Raw genomic sequence first — 20,768 nt, 5'->3', positions numbered from 1 at the left:
CTAGTTGTGACTTACATATCTGTCTAACGACCACCTAAATCTCCACTCTGATATAGAATCATCTTGTAATACAAACAAAGATTTGATTGGCCTCAGTAGAAATACTTTATCAAAAAACACCTGCAAGTAAAAAACAAATGTACATGTGTATATGTATTTATCTTACCTCCTAAACATTTCGAGGAATATGATTGGTTAAAAGCAACCTTGTGGAGACTGTGTATGTTCCATATCAGATTAGTAGGCGGGGCTTATTACAATACACAGTTAGTAGAGGTGTTAGGTCCCTCTAAAAATACAGACGTTGGAATTGATGAACGATTAAAATAAATTCATAAAACACATTTAAAACTTACAAGTTGTTGTTGTTGGCATTTGTTTTTGTATAGACCAATAGAAGTAGGATCTTAATACTAACAATATGAAGACTTGATCACTTTGATTGGCCACTAGTACAAATACCACATGTAAAGATATTCCGTAAGATAAATTCGTTACATAGTGTGCTAAGTGACCTTTTATGATACATATCGGGCCAGTAAATTCAATACTAGGGATTGGAGCTTTGTTCTCACCCCATATAGAATTTTTAGGTCAAAAAATGTTGTTTTTTTTTTAAATATATTTAAAAAATTAATTGTGACTTAAAAAGAACAGATGCTCAGCAGAGCACAGCTTTATACGATCACAGTGGTCGAACCCTGAACAGATGGGGCAAGTATGGACACAACATTCAAGCTTGATACAGCTCTGAATTTGGATTGTGATTGTTATTTTACACAGCAAAGGTTTCTGACACAGAATGAATGTGGTCTTATGAAGCAAGACACTATGCTGTTGAATATAAATCCCCTCCTGACCACGTGATACCAATATATGACAGCAAAAATTTTGCAGTTGTATAAAAACTCCATTTTGATATACAATGTATATGGTTTTATAAAAAGGAAAAATATCTCCTTTAAAGGTAGATAACTCTAATATACCTAGTCAAACGTACCTCTGACATGTAAAACAAAGCTATCAATGTTATTAATATGACAAACTTGGCCACCATGTAGAAATAGTGTACTTTTCCAGCTGAAAATAAAACAAAACAGAAATATTTTTTATCTTATAATACATGTAGTATAATTCTTAAAAATCTAATACAAATAATTCCTTTTCTTTACATGTGTAATCATGAAAATGCAAGATCTTTGTTAGAGCTCTTTTCCTAACGCTTATAATTCAAACGTTTGGTTGGCTTACTTGGTGTCTTTGAATGTTTTCTGAAGCATTAATTGTAATTAAGATTGACGTCTGCAATCAATAGATAGGCAGGGCCACAGCTTATATACATACGTACTTAAAAACCAATAATATTTAGAGTTATAATTTATACAAGCTTAAGCCCCGCCTATTTATTGATTGCAGATGTCAATCTTAATTGTTCGGGTAAATAGTTGTCTCATTGACAGTTATACCACATCTTCTCTTTTTCTTAGAACCTTGGCTCAAAACCTGGTCTGCATTACGGAAGTTGAACAGCAATGTCAGAACACTGTAAGTACGGACACACTATTTGAATTTTAATCAGAATGACAGTAGTTGTAATCTGCACTCAAAAGCTGTAGTTTCTGCACACAAGCATGATTGCAATGATGAATACAACAACTTAAAATGTTCATAAATTTATTGGAAATGGTGTAAAGTCAGAAATTATTTGGATGTTTTTATTATTGCGAAAAATGCGACAGGGTTATAATTGCAATAATATTTTTATATGAATTAAATTGGATTTTTCTCAATATCGCAAAAAAACTAAAATCGTGTTTTAGTCTAAAATGACAAAATTGCAATAATAAATGCATGCAGGAATTTCTGAATTAACAGTAGAAAGAATTGGATTTCCTGATAAGTGTTTTAAATTTCAAAATCAATGCATACTTATCAATGAATCAATAACAAAATATATCAATCCCATAATTCCTCACCTTCAGTTGAAGCTGCAGTTACATGGGGCCATATTGCCATGGTGACATACACAACAAGAAACCAGTAGGAAACCAGTGGCACAAAATAATAAAATTGGTATGGTCTGTTCATAACAAAACACAACACTATAACCAGGAAATTTAAACGGAAAAGCACCTACAATATAAAAATAGAATGACAGCAAGAGTACATACAAATTATTGAGATTCTATGGATTCATAGGAGTACCAATTTTAATGGATTGAGGAAAACCTGGTTTTGCCTTTCACAGCATGCAGAGCCTTCATCAATTTTTCATTCGAGGTTCACCTGTACCCACAAAAATTGGTATCCAACGAATAATAATGAATCCACAGTAGAAGCAAAGCAAATATATACTATACAAAAATTAAAATATACTGCAAATTTGGTTATTTTTGCAAAGGGGCTATCAATTCTTAATTCCTGAAAAAGCAAATATTTCAAAAAAATGTTCCCAAATGTTAATTTTTATTTCTAATACACATCAGAATCACAGACAGGAAAGAAAAGAAAAACAACTCAGAAAAGGTTTAGTTCTTAAATCAGGAAATTTAATCTGCAAAAATAAGCCTTTTACAGCAATTGATTGTTGACCGACTTTTTTCCCTAGTCATATATCTCATGCATATATATATATATATTGAATAAAGTTAAGACTACAATATTTTCTCATATATATGTATCCTAAAAGAAGGTTCAAAGACAGTTTTTTGTAGAAGCCACTATGATTTTTATATTTTATTTTGCTCTGTTGTCTTATATCTTTTTACCTATGATGCACATAATTTTTGATTTGATATCAAAAAGACTTTTATTGAAATATCACAAATAGCTTTGGTATTTGACAGGGTTCCAATATGCACTGTAAATAATATTAAGCAATGTATATACTTTGATATGAGTTGGGTTTGTATCATGAAAGTATATTTTGTCAGGATTTCAGTTAAAACAGGATGAACAAGAATGTGTCCAGTGTACACGGATGCCCCACTCGCACTATCATTTTCCATGTTCGATGGACCGTGAAAATGGGTAAAAAATATAATTAGGCATTAAAATTAGAAAGATCATATCATAGGGAACATTTGTACTAAGTTTCAAGTTGATTGGACTTCAGCTTCTTCAAAAACTACCTTGACCAAAAACTTTAACCTGAAACTCACACTTTCATTGTTCAGTGGACCGTGAAATTGGGGTCAAAAGTTTAATTTGTCTTTAAAATTAGAAAGATCATATCATAAGGAACATATGTACTAAGTTTCAAGTTGATTGGACTTCAGCTTCATCAAAAACTACCTTGACCAAAAACTTTAACCTGAAGCGGGACAGACGGACGAACGAACGGACGGACAGACTTGACAGACGAACGGACGGACGGACGAACGGACGCACAGACCAGAAAACATAATGCCCCTCTACTATCGTAGGTGGGGCATAAAAATAAATCACTTGCGAAAATTACTTGGTTTACAAAAATTAAATGCTGTCTAACAAATTTTTTTTTTTTTTTTTTAACAATTGTGAACTTAGTTGACATCACAGATGAGACATTAAACCAGACAAAATTACTACACTGTAGCTAAAGCAGATTTTAAGATTTCCATCCGTCCATGAAAGACCACCTAAAATGTAAACTCTGCGATAATTTCTACTATATATGGATGGAAACAATAAAATCTAAACTGCAGGCCTAGGCTAATAACAAATAACAACAATCCACAAATCAATTTAAAATATACAAATTAAACAATAGCAGGTTTAATATACAATATGAAATACTTGTGATATTCATATTATGATATATAAAGGGAAATAACTGAAGTTGAAGTCATAAATAAGGGGAAATAACTCTAGCTGACTTTCCATACAGCTACAATAGACTAGTACTTCATACATGCAATAATGAATGAAACTATACATGCTTAAGCAAAAGCAATAATCTAAATGTAAATGAATCTCGTGCAAATTCAAATCATTACAAAAAGCAAGTAACCCAATGTTATGTTCAAATTCTGCACACTTCAGCTGGGGTTGAAGTAAAAAAACTTTGCTCAGTGCTCGGAGCACAAAAATCATGCTTGAAACATGAAATCCAGCATTTAGATTGGTTGTTTCTTGTATCTGAGTACAAAACTCATGCTCGAAAGTTTTATGACCCCAAGGCCTGGTCTTTAACACTTATAATATAATACTTTTTCTATCTTCAGAGAATTTGGTGTAAATGTTTGAATTATCCTTTGGTATTTTTCACCTCTCTTTCACATATAATATTGTTTGGACTTGTAAAATTGTCAATCTAAACTTCGGTATATTCTAACCGAGAAAATTTCAATGCTTCTTTGTTTAAATGTTAAAGTAAACTGCTATAAGGATGCAAAAAAAGTTAACAAGTAAGAAAAACAAGTGCACATGACAATATTTATTTTTCGCCGAAGTGCACAGAACATAAAACATAAACAGACTGAACCATTAAAATGAATGTAAATAGATTGGCTTGTATGTTGTCAAATTATAGTCCAGTGGCAAATATTTCAGACACATGATTGTGAATGGCTAAATTCTTAAAAAAATTTGACATTTTGATCGAATTTATTGAAAAGGCTAAATTTCATTTATGTCTCAATATGAGACAGATTGGAAAACATGCCTTCCACCCCTGTTACATTCATTGAAATGGAATAGTCCTAAAGCTAGCGATCAAGAAGTAACCCACTTACTTCCAGCATAATACGAAATGTGTTCTGTCGAGATTGCCAGTTTAGACAGCCTCCCAACTGAAAATTTATTATTATCTTAGATGAACAAATTTTATATATTAAAAACCTGAAGTCCTCTTTGGCTTTGTCGGTAGGGGACTAATAACTGTTAAATAATAATTTAAAGGTAAATCCCACATCAATAATGATTATTTTTATTCTTTGGGTCCTCCACCATTAACTTTGTGGATATGAAATGTTTAATATGAAAAAAAAACCTGTCTTATTTGAAAACATCAGCTTTAATCTTAAAATTCTATACAAATAAAAGATTAAAAAGTTGTTTATGCTGCAATCACCCAATAGTATGGCACACTTTTTTATTTAAGCATGCTCTCATGCATATTCATTATATTGATTACTGACTTCAAAGCTTTTCAAGTAAAGTTGAAAAGGGATATTGAACGCATGTTTTGTTTGCTTGCACACAACTGTACAAATGAAGTATCAAAATATAAGAGCATAATGAAACTTTTTATTTGACATCATTATTTTTTCATCTTTAAAATCAGTTTAATATTTGCCACTGGACTCTAAAACCTTCATTAAATCATCTTAAAGGATTCTAGCCAATTTAAGTGCCTCCCAATACAAATTTCCAAATAATAGGAATAACCCTCTTTATTGTTCACAACTGTATCTATATAGTGTTAACTTTCACAAATGGATTCAAATGTTAGCCTTAAAGCATGCATTCTATACACCAATTTTGAATTTGTATGCCGTTGAAAACAAAAAATTCTATACAACCTTAAAAGTTGACAAGGGTCATATTTAATATAAATACTGTAAATTCAGAAATTATAGTGAGGTTTTTATTATTGTGAAAATTACGACAGAGTCGTAAACGTAACAATTTAAACTTGCATTTTTAATATTTCATATGGAACAAGCAGGATTTTTCCAAAAATGGTAAAAAATTAAAATCGCATTTAAGTATAAATTAACAAAATCGCAATAATAAATGCGCGAAATAATTTCTGAATTAACAGTACAATAAAATTGATTATTCTGGTTATTTTTTGGTATCAAGCTGAAAACATTTCACTATTAAAAACCAATAGAGATTGTTTTGTAAACATTATCTGGTCAACAGGTACAATATTGATGCCAGTGGTAGCAAATTCCAAAAATAGGTGTATAAACAAATTCTTTTATTGCATTGTTTATCAGTTCATTGGGTATAAAATTTGAAAATCATTAACTTTATAAGTCAACTATAAGTACATACATACAACTGTTGTACAATGGGACATGGCATGGTATCATAGTTTCTAAAAACATGCTGTCATCTAAAAATTATGCCCATCATGCGTCAAAAGCAAAATTCCATCAAACTTGTTTTTTTGTTGTAAGTAATGGTCAGATCTCATCTTCTAACCTCCTCTTGCATATCAAATCCTTTAATTTTGAAAGTGTTTCCCCAGCATTAATAATATATATATAAAGAAAGCAAATATATTTTTAAAAAGTTAGTATATTAAAATTTGCTACCAAAATTTATACCCCTTTTGACCCTTAAAGACCTACCATACTGCATCTGTATAAACTGTATTCTCCTTTTTTCCAAAAGAATGAAAAATGGCCAAAGCCAGTCAGAAATAAGTAAGAGGAAACAAGTACTCGTATCTGCATGTAGATTGGCAAAACCTGAAATAAATCATAACCTGTAGATTCAAGAACTTCTGTGAGTACCAATTTCAGTGGATAAATTCAGAATTTGTTTTTTTGAATATAAGATTTCCTGATTATGCAAAAGTTTGTATACAAGCCTATCAACAATATATGTATATGTTGCTGAACACTAAAATTGGAGTTTCCTTTTACCCACAAATTAAATTGTTTTTTTCAGGTATATTGGTTATAATGAATTGGTAAATGATATGGCAGGGGAAGATTACAGAATCAAATAAGACAAACCTAATACAGTTGCTACAAAAGGATTTAAATTTTTTGACTTCACAACAATCCACGTTATTTGGAATTTCATCTTTTGTGGTTAGTCGTCTAAGCAATCACACCACATCTTATATTTATAACGAAAGCTTGTAATTAGAAATTAAAATGTTTCTTTTGTGATTTTTCATTAGGGCTATTCCAGAAAAAAATGTATGGGAGGGGGGGGGGGGGTTGGAAGGCACATTATATAAATAATACATGGGTGATGGGAATCAGAGCAACTTTTCACACTATAATGCACTATAATACTCAATTACAATTGTCTGGGTGGCGGGTGCTGACAAAAACTGCCTTCCAACCCCCCCATACATTTTTTTCTGGAATAGCCCTTATATAATTTCACTTTTTCCAACCAAATTGTCAAATCAGACATAGTTCATTGTATTTCCTACTTCGTTTACATGTATATGAAAAGTAATTGTAATAAAAAATGCAACTCAAGAAAACAACTGCTTTATCCTTATCATTATTGGTTTCGTTTTACTGAAGTCTTTATACAATCATTATATGAAACTTACCCAACAACACGTATGATGTACATATTGTAAATAAATGTGTTTTGATCACTTGTTAATTAAGACTATAAATATCTTACTTGTATTGTAGTGTAAACGATAAAATGAATCCAATGTTATATAGTTACAAAGGCTTACCTTACTGGCTCCCGTTAAATGGTAAATTAATATAACAAGTTGCATCCAACCTTTCCATTCATCTGTCTGGTCTCTATGTAAAACTACAGTCTAAACATAAACAAATGATAGGAATAAGTTCAATCAATTATGGCCATAAAAATAGTTTTTACGGTTTACATATTTTTTATTTTTGTGCATCACTATCTGCATATGATATGATTCCTTTTTCTAATATTGTCAATTAAAAATGCTATTTTTCATCAACGAATTGTGCCTGGTAAAAAAAACCATATTTAGTGATTAAATCTATAAATTGTAATTTCAATCTGCATATTGCTGGTTTAATTTAATTTTTATTCCCTTGTTAACTATCATCTCTTAAATCTCACTGTTCAATACTCATACTCAAAACTATGCAGTGGAACCTGTATAGAGGGGTTTGTCTCTTATACATTTATGCCATTTATTTCTATGTTAAAAGAACTATATACCTGTTCAGTACTCTCTGTGAAGAAGAATCCCAGGATCATCACATAAGCGAATGGTAGGAAGAAGTTCACATGTGTGTAGTACTTATTCTCCTTCATAAAGAAGTTGGTTCTGTAAATATATATTAAACATTACAATTTATATATCTATATATAAAGAGACACATTAATCTAACAATCAAATTTGTTTTAATTTATCAGGCCTGTTGGAATAAGCTGGCAAATTCCCCAAAAAAATTGGATAGAATCACATTTCTAATGGATGACCCTAATTATCAGTCAAAGAAGGCAATTTGAAATTTTAGAAACAAACATGTGGTAACAAATATTCAATTGAAGAAACGAAAACATTTTAAACTAAGCATGTCTATTATATATCTTTTGAGTGGATGCGTCATGTGGTGGTGGTTAGTGTTAAAAATTCAAACATTTTTTTGTAATTGCTGATATATCTGAGTTATAATTTCTAATCTGAGTTACTTCCCCTTGTTTAGTCATACATACAACATTTTTTGTAATTTCTGATATATCTGAGTTATAATTTCTAATCTGAGTTACTTCCCCTTGTTTAGTCATACATACAACATTTTTTGTATTTTCAGATATATCTGAGTTATAATTTCTAATCTGAGTTACTTCCCCTTGTTTAGTCATACATACAACATTTTTTGTATTTTCAGATATATCCGAGTTATAATTTCTAATCTGAGTTACTTCCCCTTGTTAGTCATACATACAACATTTTTTGTAATTTCTGATATATCTGAGTTATAATTTCTAATCTGAGTTACTTCCCCTTGTTTAGTCATACATACAACATTTTTTGTATTTTCAGATATATCCGAGTTATAATTTCTAATCTGAGTTACTTCCCCTTGTTTAGTCATACATACAACATTTTTTGTATTTTCAGATATATCCGAGTTATAATTTCTAATCTGAGTTACTTCCCCTTGTTTAGTCATACATACAACATTTTTTGTATTTTCAGATATATCCGAGTTATAATTTCTAATCTGAGTTACTTCCCCTTGTTAGTCATACATACAACATTTTTTGTAATTTCTGATATATCTGAGTTATAATTTCTAATCTGAGTTACTTCCCCTTGTTTAGTCATACATACAACATTTTTTGTATTTTCAGATATATCCGAGTTATAATTTCTAATCTGAGTTACTTCCCCTTGTTTAGTCATACATACAACATTTTTTGTATTTTCAGATATATCTGAGTTATAATTTCTAATCTGAGTTACTTCCCCTTGTTTAGTCATACATACCTATCACACAGATACACATATCCCATAATCATTCCAAGTTTGGCTAGTGATACTGTAACTTCATAGAGAGCTTCATATGGTTCTTTTGGTGCTCCGTTTTTGTTGCCATTTTCTGTAAAAAAAAACCCAGATATTTTGTGTCATAAATAAATGCATCATATTCCATGTTTTCCAATTCTTTATCGGTTGTCACTCTTTTCTGAGGTCTAGAAACTAATATATAGTTCTTACTACGACTTGAAAGAACATAATGTAGAAATTTTCTTGCTAATAAAATTGAGAATGAAAATGGGGAATGTGCCAAAAAGACAACAACCCGACCATAGAGCAGACAACAGCAGAAGGTCACTAACAAGGTCTTCAAGCATACACCTGCTTGTAACTCAAGACTGATTGTTGGTTGCTTTATGTCCATTGGCAAATATTTCATGCATGTTCAGGATGACAACAAAATTAAATACTTATAACTCAGGGCTTTTCCAGAATTAATTGTAAGGAGGGACAGGAAGGCACTTTTATTAAAATTTGATGGGTGGTGGTTATTTAAGAAAGATTGCTTAAACATTTAAATGAAATATCTAATTTAAAATGTATGCATGTTGGGGTCAATTAAAAAGTGCCTTCCTCCCCCCCCCCCACCCCTTCATTTATTTTTGGAACAGCCCTCAATTCAATCTATCAGAAAAACAGGCGATAGATATTTCATTATTTGAATTATTTGGATTTTGTCATTTCCTGGACTTGCAAAGTTCAGTAAAGGATGTGAGTTTTATAGCTTTACTCATTGTTGAAAGCTGTACAGTTACCTTAGTTGATAACATCCTTTTCAAATGTTCACTGTTCTCATTGGCAAATATACATCATCTCCCTATTTTTTTATTTCTGAATTTACCATTATCAGGAAACTCAGAATCAAAACAAAGAGTGCACACACTGAAATGTCTCGCCTTCTTTACTAATCATTGATATTATGTTGATACTCCTAAATATAAAGCTTTATTACGACTGTCACATAAACTTAACATGAACCATGAAAATGAGGTCAAGGTCAGTTGAACCATATGCCAGGCAGACATGTACAGCTAACAATATTTCCATACACCAAATATAGTTGACCTATGACATATAGTATAAGATAAAAAGACCAAAACTCAAAAACTTAACTTTGACAACTGAACCATGAAAATGAGGTCAAGGTCAGATGACATCTGCCCGCTAGACATGTACACCTTACAATCATTCCATACAACAAATATAGTAAACCTATTGCATAAAGTATGAGAAAAACAGACCAAAACACAAAAACTAAACTATAACCACTGAACCATGAAAATGAGATCAAGGTCAGATGACATCTGCCCGCTAGACATGTACACCTTACAATCATTCCATACAACAAATATAGTAAACCTATTGCATAAAGTATGAGAAAAACAGACCAAAATACAAAAACTTAACTATAACCACTGAACCATGAAAATGAGGTCAAGGTCAGATGACACCTGCCAGTTGGACATGTACACCTTACAGTCCTTCCATACACCAAATATACTAGACCTATTGCTTATAGTATCTGAGATATGGACTTGACCACCAAAACTTAACCTTGTTCACTGATCCATGAAATGAGGTCGAGGTCAAGTGAAAACTGTCTGACGGGCATGAGGACCTTTCAAGGTACGCACATACTAAATATAGTTATCCTATTACTTACAGTAAGAGAGAATTTAACATTACAAACCAGGTGCTCCGCAGGGCGCAGCTTTATACGACCGCAGAGGTCGAACCCTGAACAGTTGGGGCAAGTATGGACAAAACATTCAAGCGTGATACAGCTCTGAATTTGGATTGTGATCAAATTTTTGACATTACATGGTGTTTTTTTACACAAAACAAATGTCAAGATTTTACAAATTTTACAATTAAAGATTTCTTCTTCAAACTTTTTAAATCTAAAATTAAATAGTTGACACAGCATAGGTTTCTGACACAGAATGAATGTGGTCTAATGAACTTAAAAGTTTGTTTTTGCCTTTTAGCAATTCACTATGCTGTTGAATATTAATCCTCTCAAAAAAATGTTTGAAGAAATTTTCTTTTTATTTATGAAATCTGAAATGAGAAAAATTTACCCCCCCCCCCTTTTTTTCACATCCCCGTTTCCCTTTTTTCCAAAACTGATATCAAGTCAAATTTCTAATGGAGTTTGCAACAATAACTACTCTTTTAAATACATCATAAAATATTAAAATGTAAAATAAAGTGCTTGTTATCACTGAATGGTAAAGATTGGTTGGTAGTAAAAGTGAATATACATTGTTTATTGTATAAAATAATAAAAAAAACTTCATCAGCAACATTTTATATTGGCAAATTTCCAATGAAGTTATTGGCAAATAAAAATAGAAAATGACATCATAGTCATGTCTGGCAAATGTCCAACATACATTATCTAAAAACATTTTAGATAAGATAAGGAAAAACAGCTTCATCAGCAACATTTTATATTGGCAAATTTCCAATGAAGTTATTTACATAAAGTTATTGGCAAATAAAAATAGAAAATGACATCATAGTCATGTCTGGCAAATTTCCAACATATATTATCAACTACTATTCTATACAAAGAAAGATAACTCCAATTGAAAATTAATTGCTATTGCACAATATTGTGCAATTAGATATTTCTTGCTATTGTGCAATACTGTGCAATTGAAAATTTCTTGCTATTGCACAATACTTGATATGGAATCCTGATTTGGACCAACTTGAAAACTGGGCCCATAATCAAAAATCAAAGTACATGTTTAGATAAAGCATATCAAATAAGCCCAAGAATTCAATTTTTGTTAAAATCAAACTTAGTTTAATTTTGGACCCTTTGGACCTTAATGTAGACCAATTTGAAAACTGGACCAAAAATTAAAAATCTACATACACAGTTAGATTTGGCATATCAAAGAACCCATTTATTCAATTTTTGATGAAATCAAACAAAGTTTAATTTTGGACCCCCATTTGGACCAACTTGAAAACTAGGCCAATAATTAAAAATCTAAGTACATTTTTAAATTCAGCATATCAAAGAACCCCAAGGATTCAATTTTTGTTAAAATCAAACTAAGTTTAATTTTGGACCCTTTGGATCTTAATGTAGACCAATTTGAAAACGGGACCAAAATTTAAGAATCTACATACATAGTTAGATTCGGCATATCAAAGAACCCCAATTATTCAATTTTTGATGAAATCACACAAAGTTCAATTTTGGACCCTTTGGGCCCCTTATTCCTAAACTGTAAGGACCAAAACTCCCAAAATCAAACCCAACCTTCCTTTAATGGTCATAAACCTTGTGTTTAAATTTCATAGATTTCTATTTACTTATACTAAAGTTATGGTGCAAAAACCAAAAATAATGCTTATTTGGGCCCCTTTTTGGCCCCTAATTCATAAACTGTTGTGACCTCAACTCCAAAAATCAATCCCAACCTTCCTTTTGTGGTCATAAACCTTGTGTTAAAATTTCATTGATTTCTATTTACTTAAACTAAAGTTATTGTGCGAAAACCAAGAATAATGCTTATTTGGGCCCTTTTTTGGCCCCTAATTCCTAAACTGTTGGAACCAAAACTCCCAAAATCAATCCCAACCTTCCTTTTGTGGTCATAAACCTTATGTCAAAATTTCATAGATTTCTATTTACTTAAACTAAAGTTATAGTGCGAAAACCAAGAAAATGCTTATTTGGGCCCTTTTTGGCCCCTAATTCCTAAATTGTTGGGACTAAAACTCCCAAAATCAATCCCAACCTTCCTTTTGTGGTCATAAACCTTGTGTTAAAATTTCATAGATTTCTATTCACTTTTACTAAAGTTAGAGTGCGAAAACTAAAAGTATTCGGACGACGACGACGACGACGACGACGCCGACGACGCCAACGTGATAGCAATATACGACGAAAAATTTTTCAAATTTTGCGGTCGTATAAAAATCTGAACTTTTTTTTCAAGTGGTCACTGAACCATGAAAATGAGGTCAAGGACAATGGACATGTGACTGACGGAAACTTCGTAACATGAGGCATATATATACAATATATGAAGCATCCATGTCTTCCATCTTCTAAAATATATAGCTTTTAAGAAGTGAGCTAACACCGCCGCCGCCGCCGTAGCCGCCGCCGGATCACTATCCCTATGTCGAGCTTTCTGCAACAAAAGTTGCAGGCTCGACAATAAGGAATCAAAATGGTGTTCACTGATGATAAACTTACCAGTTCTAGGCTTTATTCCATTTCTTGGAAGTCTTCTCTTGTAAACAAATAAAGCAATAGCAGAAACAAAACTGAAAAATAAAATATGAAACACTTATCTAAAAGTACATACTGAAAATAAGAGGTAACAGTTGTTTATTTGTGTTCAACTCTAATAAATCCATTCAGCACACACGTAACAGAATATAACGTCATTGCAACCATCAAATCCTCATGAATTGACAAGGACAGCTCTTCAAAATTTAAGATACTGCTATATTCTAATAAGCATTTTGTTTTGCACTAGTTTTTATTTTTAGCTTTTACAGTATGAACTTTCATGTTTTTGATGTAGGCATTTGTCAGTCTCTCTTTTTTAATGTAGTCAAAGACAAACACTTCCCCAACTATTCCTGACAAAAAAACAGTAAAAATATTTCATATCACAGATATTCTGAAGAGAAAACAATACGCCTCATCATGTATCTATATTAAGGATGTACTTAGGTGAGGTTAGGTCAAAATTAATAAATTAATAAATTAAAATTGATACTATAAGCTGGTAGAGCATCAATTAAGGATAAAAATAAGCTAAAAATATTGATAGGTCATGGACCTCCTTTTTGATATATTTGAGTTTTAAAATATGGTGGGAAAAGGCTGACTCAGACTTTTACCTTATATTTGCATTGGTATTATTTGGGTCTCAAAACAAAAGAAAGAAACTCAAGAATCTTCTAAAATTTTGGTAAAGGACCTTTCATGAGCTATTAAGTCTTATATGAAAAAATAAATGGGTTTTATGGGGCAAAATATTTTATATTGTACAGACTTGGGGTAATTGTAATTGTAATCATTAATCAGCTGTAATTGATTACATTTTTTCAAGTAATCAGTGTAATCATTAATCAGCCAAAAATCTGATTACATGTAATTTAATTCAATCAATTACTTTTCAAAATATCCTGTAATCATGATTACTTTTTGATTACATTCTGATTACAATGAAAAAAATCTAAAATTGTGTTTTGGTCATTAAATGAACCTCTTTGTTATTCATCTATAATACTAAAATTACGAGGTCCAATTTGTCAGCCGTCATCACGTAAAAACGATGAATCAAAGAATTCAACTTTATATATAACTAATGTAGTACAATGGTGTTGATTAAAAATTACACCACTCTAGGCCCGTTTGTTTTCCACGTAATTAATATTGCCAATAATTAAGAAGTTCCGGATCGAGTCCGACACCGATACCAATAGTATATTCAGCTGTTACCTATTACCTTATCTGTACGTTCCGCATCTGACAGGCGCACCACCAAACAGTGTATTTAGAATTTTGCTGTATACTGTTGAGTAAAAAATACTCCATTCCAGGCCCTTTTGTTTTCCAAATTATTAATATTACCAATAATTGATAGGTTCCAGGTCGACGGGTTCAAACAGAAAGATTTTGAAAGCAGAGAAAAATGTGCACCTTATATACATGTTATAATCGGCATGACTTTATCAGATGACAATACCAATACTAAAATAAGGCATACGCATAGTTATATATCAGTCACGGACCCGCGATATCACGGGTGTGTTCTAGTATTTGATAAATTTTAAACATACTAAAATTATTTCGTTACTTTAAGCATGTCTACTTCAACCAGTAAAAAATAAACTGTTACAGTATTTTGAAGTCATCATTAGCCTAAGCAGAAACATATACTACAATTATATATCTTTTATCTTGGTAAAAGATATTTTACATACATGTATATTCATCGTTTTATAATGATCTTCATATTAATATTTGATAATAACTGTTATATATTCAAGTAATACTTTTCTTTAAACCTGAATTATAATCTTTTGTTAATTTTTGTGATTTTTATCAACTTTGAATTGACAGGTAGGAGACTAATTAAGGTTTGTTTTTATTGCAATTACAAATTGAGTATAGCTGTACGGAAATATATATGATAAAAGATAAATCAGACATGAACATTTATCTAATTAGCACAAACTAAATTAAAAGAAGGACAAATATGTTGTTTAAATTTTTTTGTATTGGACTGGACATGTAAAATGCAATGATTTTTAGTAATTACATATTGTTTACAATTTGATTAAACACTTCTATTCAAATTTAACATAGTTTTAACTGGTAACTTTATTTCATCCATACTTAAACTTCCATAAACTGCAACTTGGAATACATATAAATTATGAAAGAGGTCAGAAGACAAACAAAAAACTCTTCATTATGATTTATCTTTATTAAATTTAATTCAAAATAATTCAGAGATCATTGGTGATAAAATGTAATGTATATATATGTAGTGAAATTTGGTGTTTATTTAAATAAATGAAGTTTAATTTGAAGTTATCATTTTATAATTGAACCAATTAAAATACTTTCTCAAAAATGCTATAGTGTTATTGAACGTTTATTCATTCACATCATTCAAAATGTTTTGTTTTTAAATTCATTGTAATCAGATGTAATCATGATTACTTTGCCAATGTAATCATTAATTTAATCAGATACTTTCAGAAATGATGTAATCATTAATTTAATTTAATCGTACAAATGACAAAGTAATTGTAATTTAATCAATTACATTGAAAGTAATCGGACCCATCTCTGATATTGTATTGTATGGAAAAACACCAAGGAGTCCGAACATTTGACACAAATTCCAAAACCTCACCTAAGTACATCCTTAATTGCTATTTTCATAAATTTTGTCGTTGATCTTTATATGTAATAACTTTTAGTCCTAATCTACTGGACTCAGTTTGTTTATCTCAAAATGAAGTGAAATTCTAAACCAATGACACAGTAAGCTAATGTTATTGACATTGCCTCTGAAAATAGCCATAATCTGTTCTACCATGGTCAAGTTTCATCAATGCATTTGATCTTTGGGCTATCATCCTTTATTTGAGATTATAGCAAGACAGGTTTATAGTCTCTGAACAACATCCTGGTCTTTTACTGATCACATGGCTACCTATATCACAGAAATACACAACACTCACCGGACAAGGAAGACACTCACCAGACAAGGAAGACACTCACCAGACAGGGAAGACACTCACCAGACAAGGAAGACACTCACCAGACAAGGAAGACACTCAACAGACAAGAAAGACACTCACCAGACAAGAAAGACACTCACCAGACAAGGAAGACACTCACCAGACAAGGAAGACACTCAACAGACAAGAAAGACACTCACCAGACAAGGAAGACACTCACCAGACAAGGAAGACACTCACCAGACAGGGAAGACACACACCAGACAAGGAAGACACTCACCAGACAAGGAAGACACTCACCAGACCAGACAGGGAAGACACTCACAAGACAAGGAAGACACTCACCAGACAAGGAAGACACTCACCAGACCAGACAGGGAAGACACTCACCAGACAAGGAAGACACTCACCAGACCAGACAGGGAAGACACTCACCAGACAAAGAAGACATTCACAAGACAAGGAAGACACTCACCAGACAAGGAAGAAAGCTGCTGTAATAATTTGTACTGTGGTAGCTGCCTCTGGACTACGACAACATGTCCCATCATTATAGTTCATATGATCGTTACAATACATATTTAACAATATCTGCACATCCTGAAAAACAAAACAAGAACATTTATTGAAGTGTCATGTCAGATTTAAAAACAAAAACATAAAAGACTTTTAATTGAAGACATCTATGTCTTGCAAGAAAATTTTAATAAGCAATCAAAGGACCTTTGACCTTCAATATATGGCAAATTTAAAGGAAAAGAATGTATTTGGGTGTTAGTCTTCTTGAATATGAGATGTATTTTTAGGATAAATTACTTTTGAATGGAAGGCCACTGCCCAACCTGATACGTTCCGCATATGTGCATGATTTTTAATACAAATATGCTGCGAAAATAATTTTATAGTATCATACAAGTCATATTTTTTTCTTTGTGTAAGTCATGCTGCCTGAACCACAAGTGTTTAAATTATTGATTATATAAAAGGGCCATGGATTTGAACCTTTCTGAAACACACATGACCTCACACCTATATTAAGGTGGTACCCAATACTTTAACTAAAATTAATTTGGCTCGTTTAATTTTCATAAAATTTTGACAAATTATTTACTTTGACCCTTTTACAAAAATATCAAAAAATCAAAAAATTTGAACCAAGTGTTTTATCAGAAAAATTACACTGGTTATATAGCAGTTTGACAAACACTAATTTTGATCATTGTGAAGCTTTATATTACCTTCACAAGGTTACGTAATTAAAACGTTTAGCTGATATTACAGAGTTATCTCCCTGTAGTGTTAGGTACCACCTTAAATAACTTACCAGTTGTAGTGCTGGTTTAGATATATGTAGCCCATCGTCAGGTATATTTTTTGCTGGTTGTCTGATTCCTTGGGCCACAAGTCTAGAGGAACTCCATACCTTAGCCTGGCTCTCATCTCTATTGGTAAAAAAAGACAAAAATATCCATTAAAATCCTTCAGTACAATATAACTTTTTTAGCAATTTTTCAAACTTGTTTGCATGTTAATTGCTAAGGCTAAATATTTATTTTGACCCTTTGACCAAAGCATTAATTTTTTTTTTTAAACTTGAACCTCACACTTTATTCGAACCCATTGCATATGGACCATAATTTGCTATTGGGCTCGTTTCCTATAACTATAGAAAAGTGATAAAAATGTGTATTACTGTAAGAAAAGTTGTAACTACATCTAAAGATGCCTTTATTTTTATCAACATACAAGTGTATGCTACTCTTCCCTAGAAAAAAAATTGAAATTAACAAATTTCAAAGATTATACGACCGTATTTTTGTGTCGTTTCTCGCGTTACTTTTCGCTTCCAAAGTGCATAACGCTGACTGATTTATAGATAATCGTCACCGGCAAATTCGTAACTTTTGCTTTCAAATAATAAAGAACTTCGACCAATAAGAATAGTCAGAAGAGAACTATAAGTATTTCTGTAGCAGGTGTAAGAACACTAGCGTTACTTTGGTTTCCGATTTCGTAACGCATATTTTAGATGATGTAATCTGCTTTGTTGTAATAGAATTCTTTATAACAATATGCAAATATGAACTCTCGCGAGATGTTCAAACAGGTAAATCAGAGATTACATTCTAGTTTTGTTCTTCGTAATAATTAAGTTAGAAAATGACATTATCGTTATGCGTTACATTTCACACGAAACAGAAGTCCAGTTATTTCCTTTTTTTTTATTAAAATTGTTTTTGTCGTTAAGTTCTAATCATTTCCGGTCATACGTGAAACATGTGACTAACATGTGATCACGCCCTTACAGCCGGATATATGAAATACTAGGTCTAAACATTGTTTTTGTTTCCAACGGGATGTTAGCAAACATAATCTGTAGACTTGTTTCGTCATGTTTAAAAAAGGAAAATACAATTTTCAAAGAGATTGCGCCGGGGGTCTATTATTTTTCCTATGTGCATAATGTTACATACGATCTTGTGTGAAAATAAATGCCCAATGACTTGACAAAATCGATTTCAGATTTGAAAGACGTTATAACACACTTTGTTTCCAGATAATGATGTAAAGGGTCCTTGGAAAATTCAATCGACATTACGTCTCTTATCATTGTGCCGATGCTCCTTGGATTGATTTTGCTTCCGCAGTAAATATTACTGGATATTTTAGGTGAATAAAGATAATTTAATAAAAAATACATGTTAATGTACCGTTACACTTGGAATGTACAAAGTTGGTATCTTTGTCACAATTTTTAATTATTTTTTTTTATTCATGTTCTGCAAACACCAGGGGTTTCATTATTTTTTTAGACTGGAGGTACCTTTGAGATTATAGGGGGAACCAAACCCAAACGACGAGGGGTCTGGGGCCGCTTAAGGCCCCCAGTAGGTCCAGGGCTAGCCCTGGTAGGGGGGCCAGGGGGGCAAAGCCCCCCGGAAGCTCCTGGATTTTAGGGATTTCAGCCTTAATTTTTTACTTTAAAAAATAGGGTAAAGTCTGTAATATTTGCTTCAATTTTGGGTAAGTTAACATTGAATTGTTTTTCTTCTTGAGTATTTATCTGAAAATACATTGCTTATAATTATTTTGTAATCAGTTATAAAATATGTATGACCTATAATGCAGGGGTTTCATGTGAAATGTTGTTTAAATGTTTTGTTTGTTTTTATACTATTATTAAATGTTTTGCATTTGTTCAATATTGTAAAAGAAATTTCATAAGTTACAAACATTGTAGTATATATTATTAAATTAACATGCTCTCATGCAAAACAGGAAACAAACGTTTTTGATATACGCTAAGTGTTGTGATGATTGTTCTGGTCAGATAAAAACATGTATTAACTTTCACTTAACTTATATAAAGGGGTGATTGTGTTAGTAAAAATGTTGAGGTTTTTTTTTCACTTCTTCAGAGCTGTCTTTTTTTTTTAATTTTAAAAGTCTTAAATCTCGTCAGATATTATATTTTGTAAACGTAACAGTTATGTTACTTCAGGTTGTTTCACGAAGTCTTACACTAAAAATTTCCTGCAGAAAATCACAACATAGAACACATATCGAGAAAACGGAGATCAGTGACAACGTCCAACGGGAAACGAACTGATTTGATACAATTAACGATTTTCTGAATTCCATAGAATGTTCACCTTTATTAAACCTTTTATTCATAAAATAATCTGTGATACAAGCTGCTTTCCTTTTATTAGACATAAGTATTGCTGTTGTTGTTTAAATTCATCAACAATTTGCCGCTTGAAAATATACTGCTAAATCGTCCCATTTTAAAGCGCTCTTACGATACAGATACAGACACGTGGTTTATAATTATCACTTCTCCTACTTTGGAGGTGTGCCTAAATTGGCAGAAAGATCTATACTTTAACGCGGACCTCAACGAAGACACCTATAAACATACACATGAACGACGTACACGGAGATTATCACTTGAGGAAAGAAATAAATTAGATTTGAACGATCTTCAAAAGAATTTTACACATTATTTTTTTTTGTATTTTTATTTTTTCTGTCGGTACCAGACGCTTCCGTAAAAGTACCGGGTACCGGGTCTTAATGAATGCACTGATTAACACTTTTCAGAAACGCAATAAACTTGTCAAAGGAGAAGTAAACTTTTAACATGCATGACTTGAAAGGAAGTACTTTATTGATTTTAGCCCACTAAAGTAGGTTAAAATGTGGAAACCATGTAGATGGTGTACAGGTCACAAATATCACATGGTGCCTATTTCAAAGATTTTAATTCCAAGTTAAAAGTTTTTTTCTTTACTGGACTTAAAGAATTTTACATTGCCAATGATTTGGAATAAATTGTATATAACTGGAATTTCAA

General features: G+C 31.7%; 1 protein-coding gene across 2 annotated transcripts in view; it reads right to left on the bottom strand.

The window, feature by feature from the left end:
* LOC143059122 (N-acetylneuraminate (7)9-O-acetyltransferase-like) overlaps positions 1-20,768 on the bottom strand; it is a 46,301-nt gene that overhangs the window by 11,943 nt on the left and 13,590 nt on the right. The window contains exons 8-18 of one of the 2 annotated variants that reach the window (XM_076232611.1): positions 17,736-17,853; positions 16,887-17,011; positions 13,395-13,465; positions 9,119-9,230; positions 7,840-7,948; positions 7,367-7,456; positions 6,285-6,404; positions 4,716-4,772; positions 1,977-2,133; positions 1,001-1,080; positions 16-120 (exon numbers count right to left, since the gene is read on the bottom strand). In XM_076232611.1, coding sequence (XP_076088726.1) covers positions 16-120; positions 1,001-1,080; positions 1,977-2,133; positions 4,716-4,772; positions 6,285-6,404; positions 7,367-7,456; positions 7,840-7,948; positions 9,119-9,230; positions 13,395-13,465; positions 16,887-17,011; positions 17,736-17,853 — 1,144 coding nt within the window. The remainder of the gene's footprint in view (positions 1-15; positions 121-1,000; positions 1,081-1,976; positions 2,134-4,715; positions 4,773-6,284; positions 6,405-7,366; positions 7,457-7,839; positions 7,949-9,118; positions 9,231-13,394; positions 13,466-16,886; positions 17,012-17,735; positions 17,854-20,768) is intronic. The other variant, XM_076232612.1, reaches the window with a different exon arrangement.

The sequence above is a fragment of the Mytilus galloprovincialis genome, chromosome 14 (assembly GCF_965363235.1).
Source record: "Mytilus galloprovincialis chromosome 14, xbMytGall1.hap1.1, whole genome shotgun sequence".
NCBI classification, from domain to species: domain Eukaryota; kingdom Metazoa; phylum Mollusca; class Bivalvia; order Mytilida; family Mytilidae; genus Mytilus; species Mytilus galloprovincialis.
The sequence above is the reverse complement of the archived record's forward strand: the minus strand, read 5'-3'. Positions and strand labels throughout refer to the sequence as shown.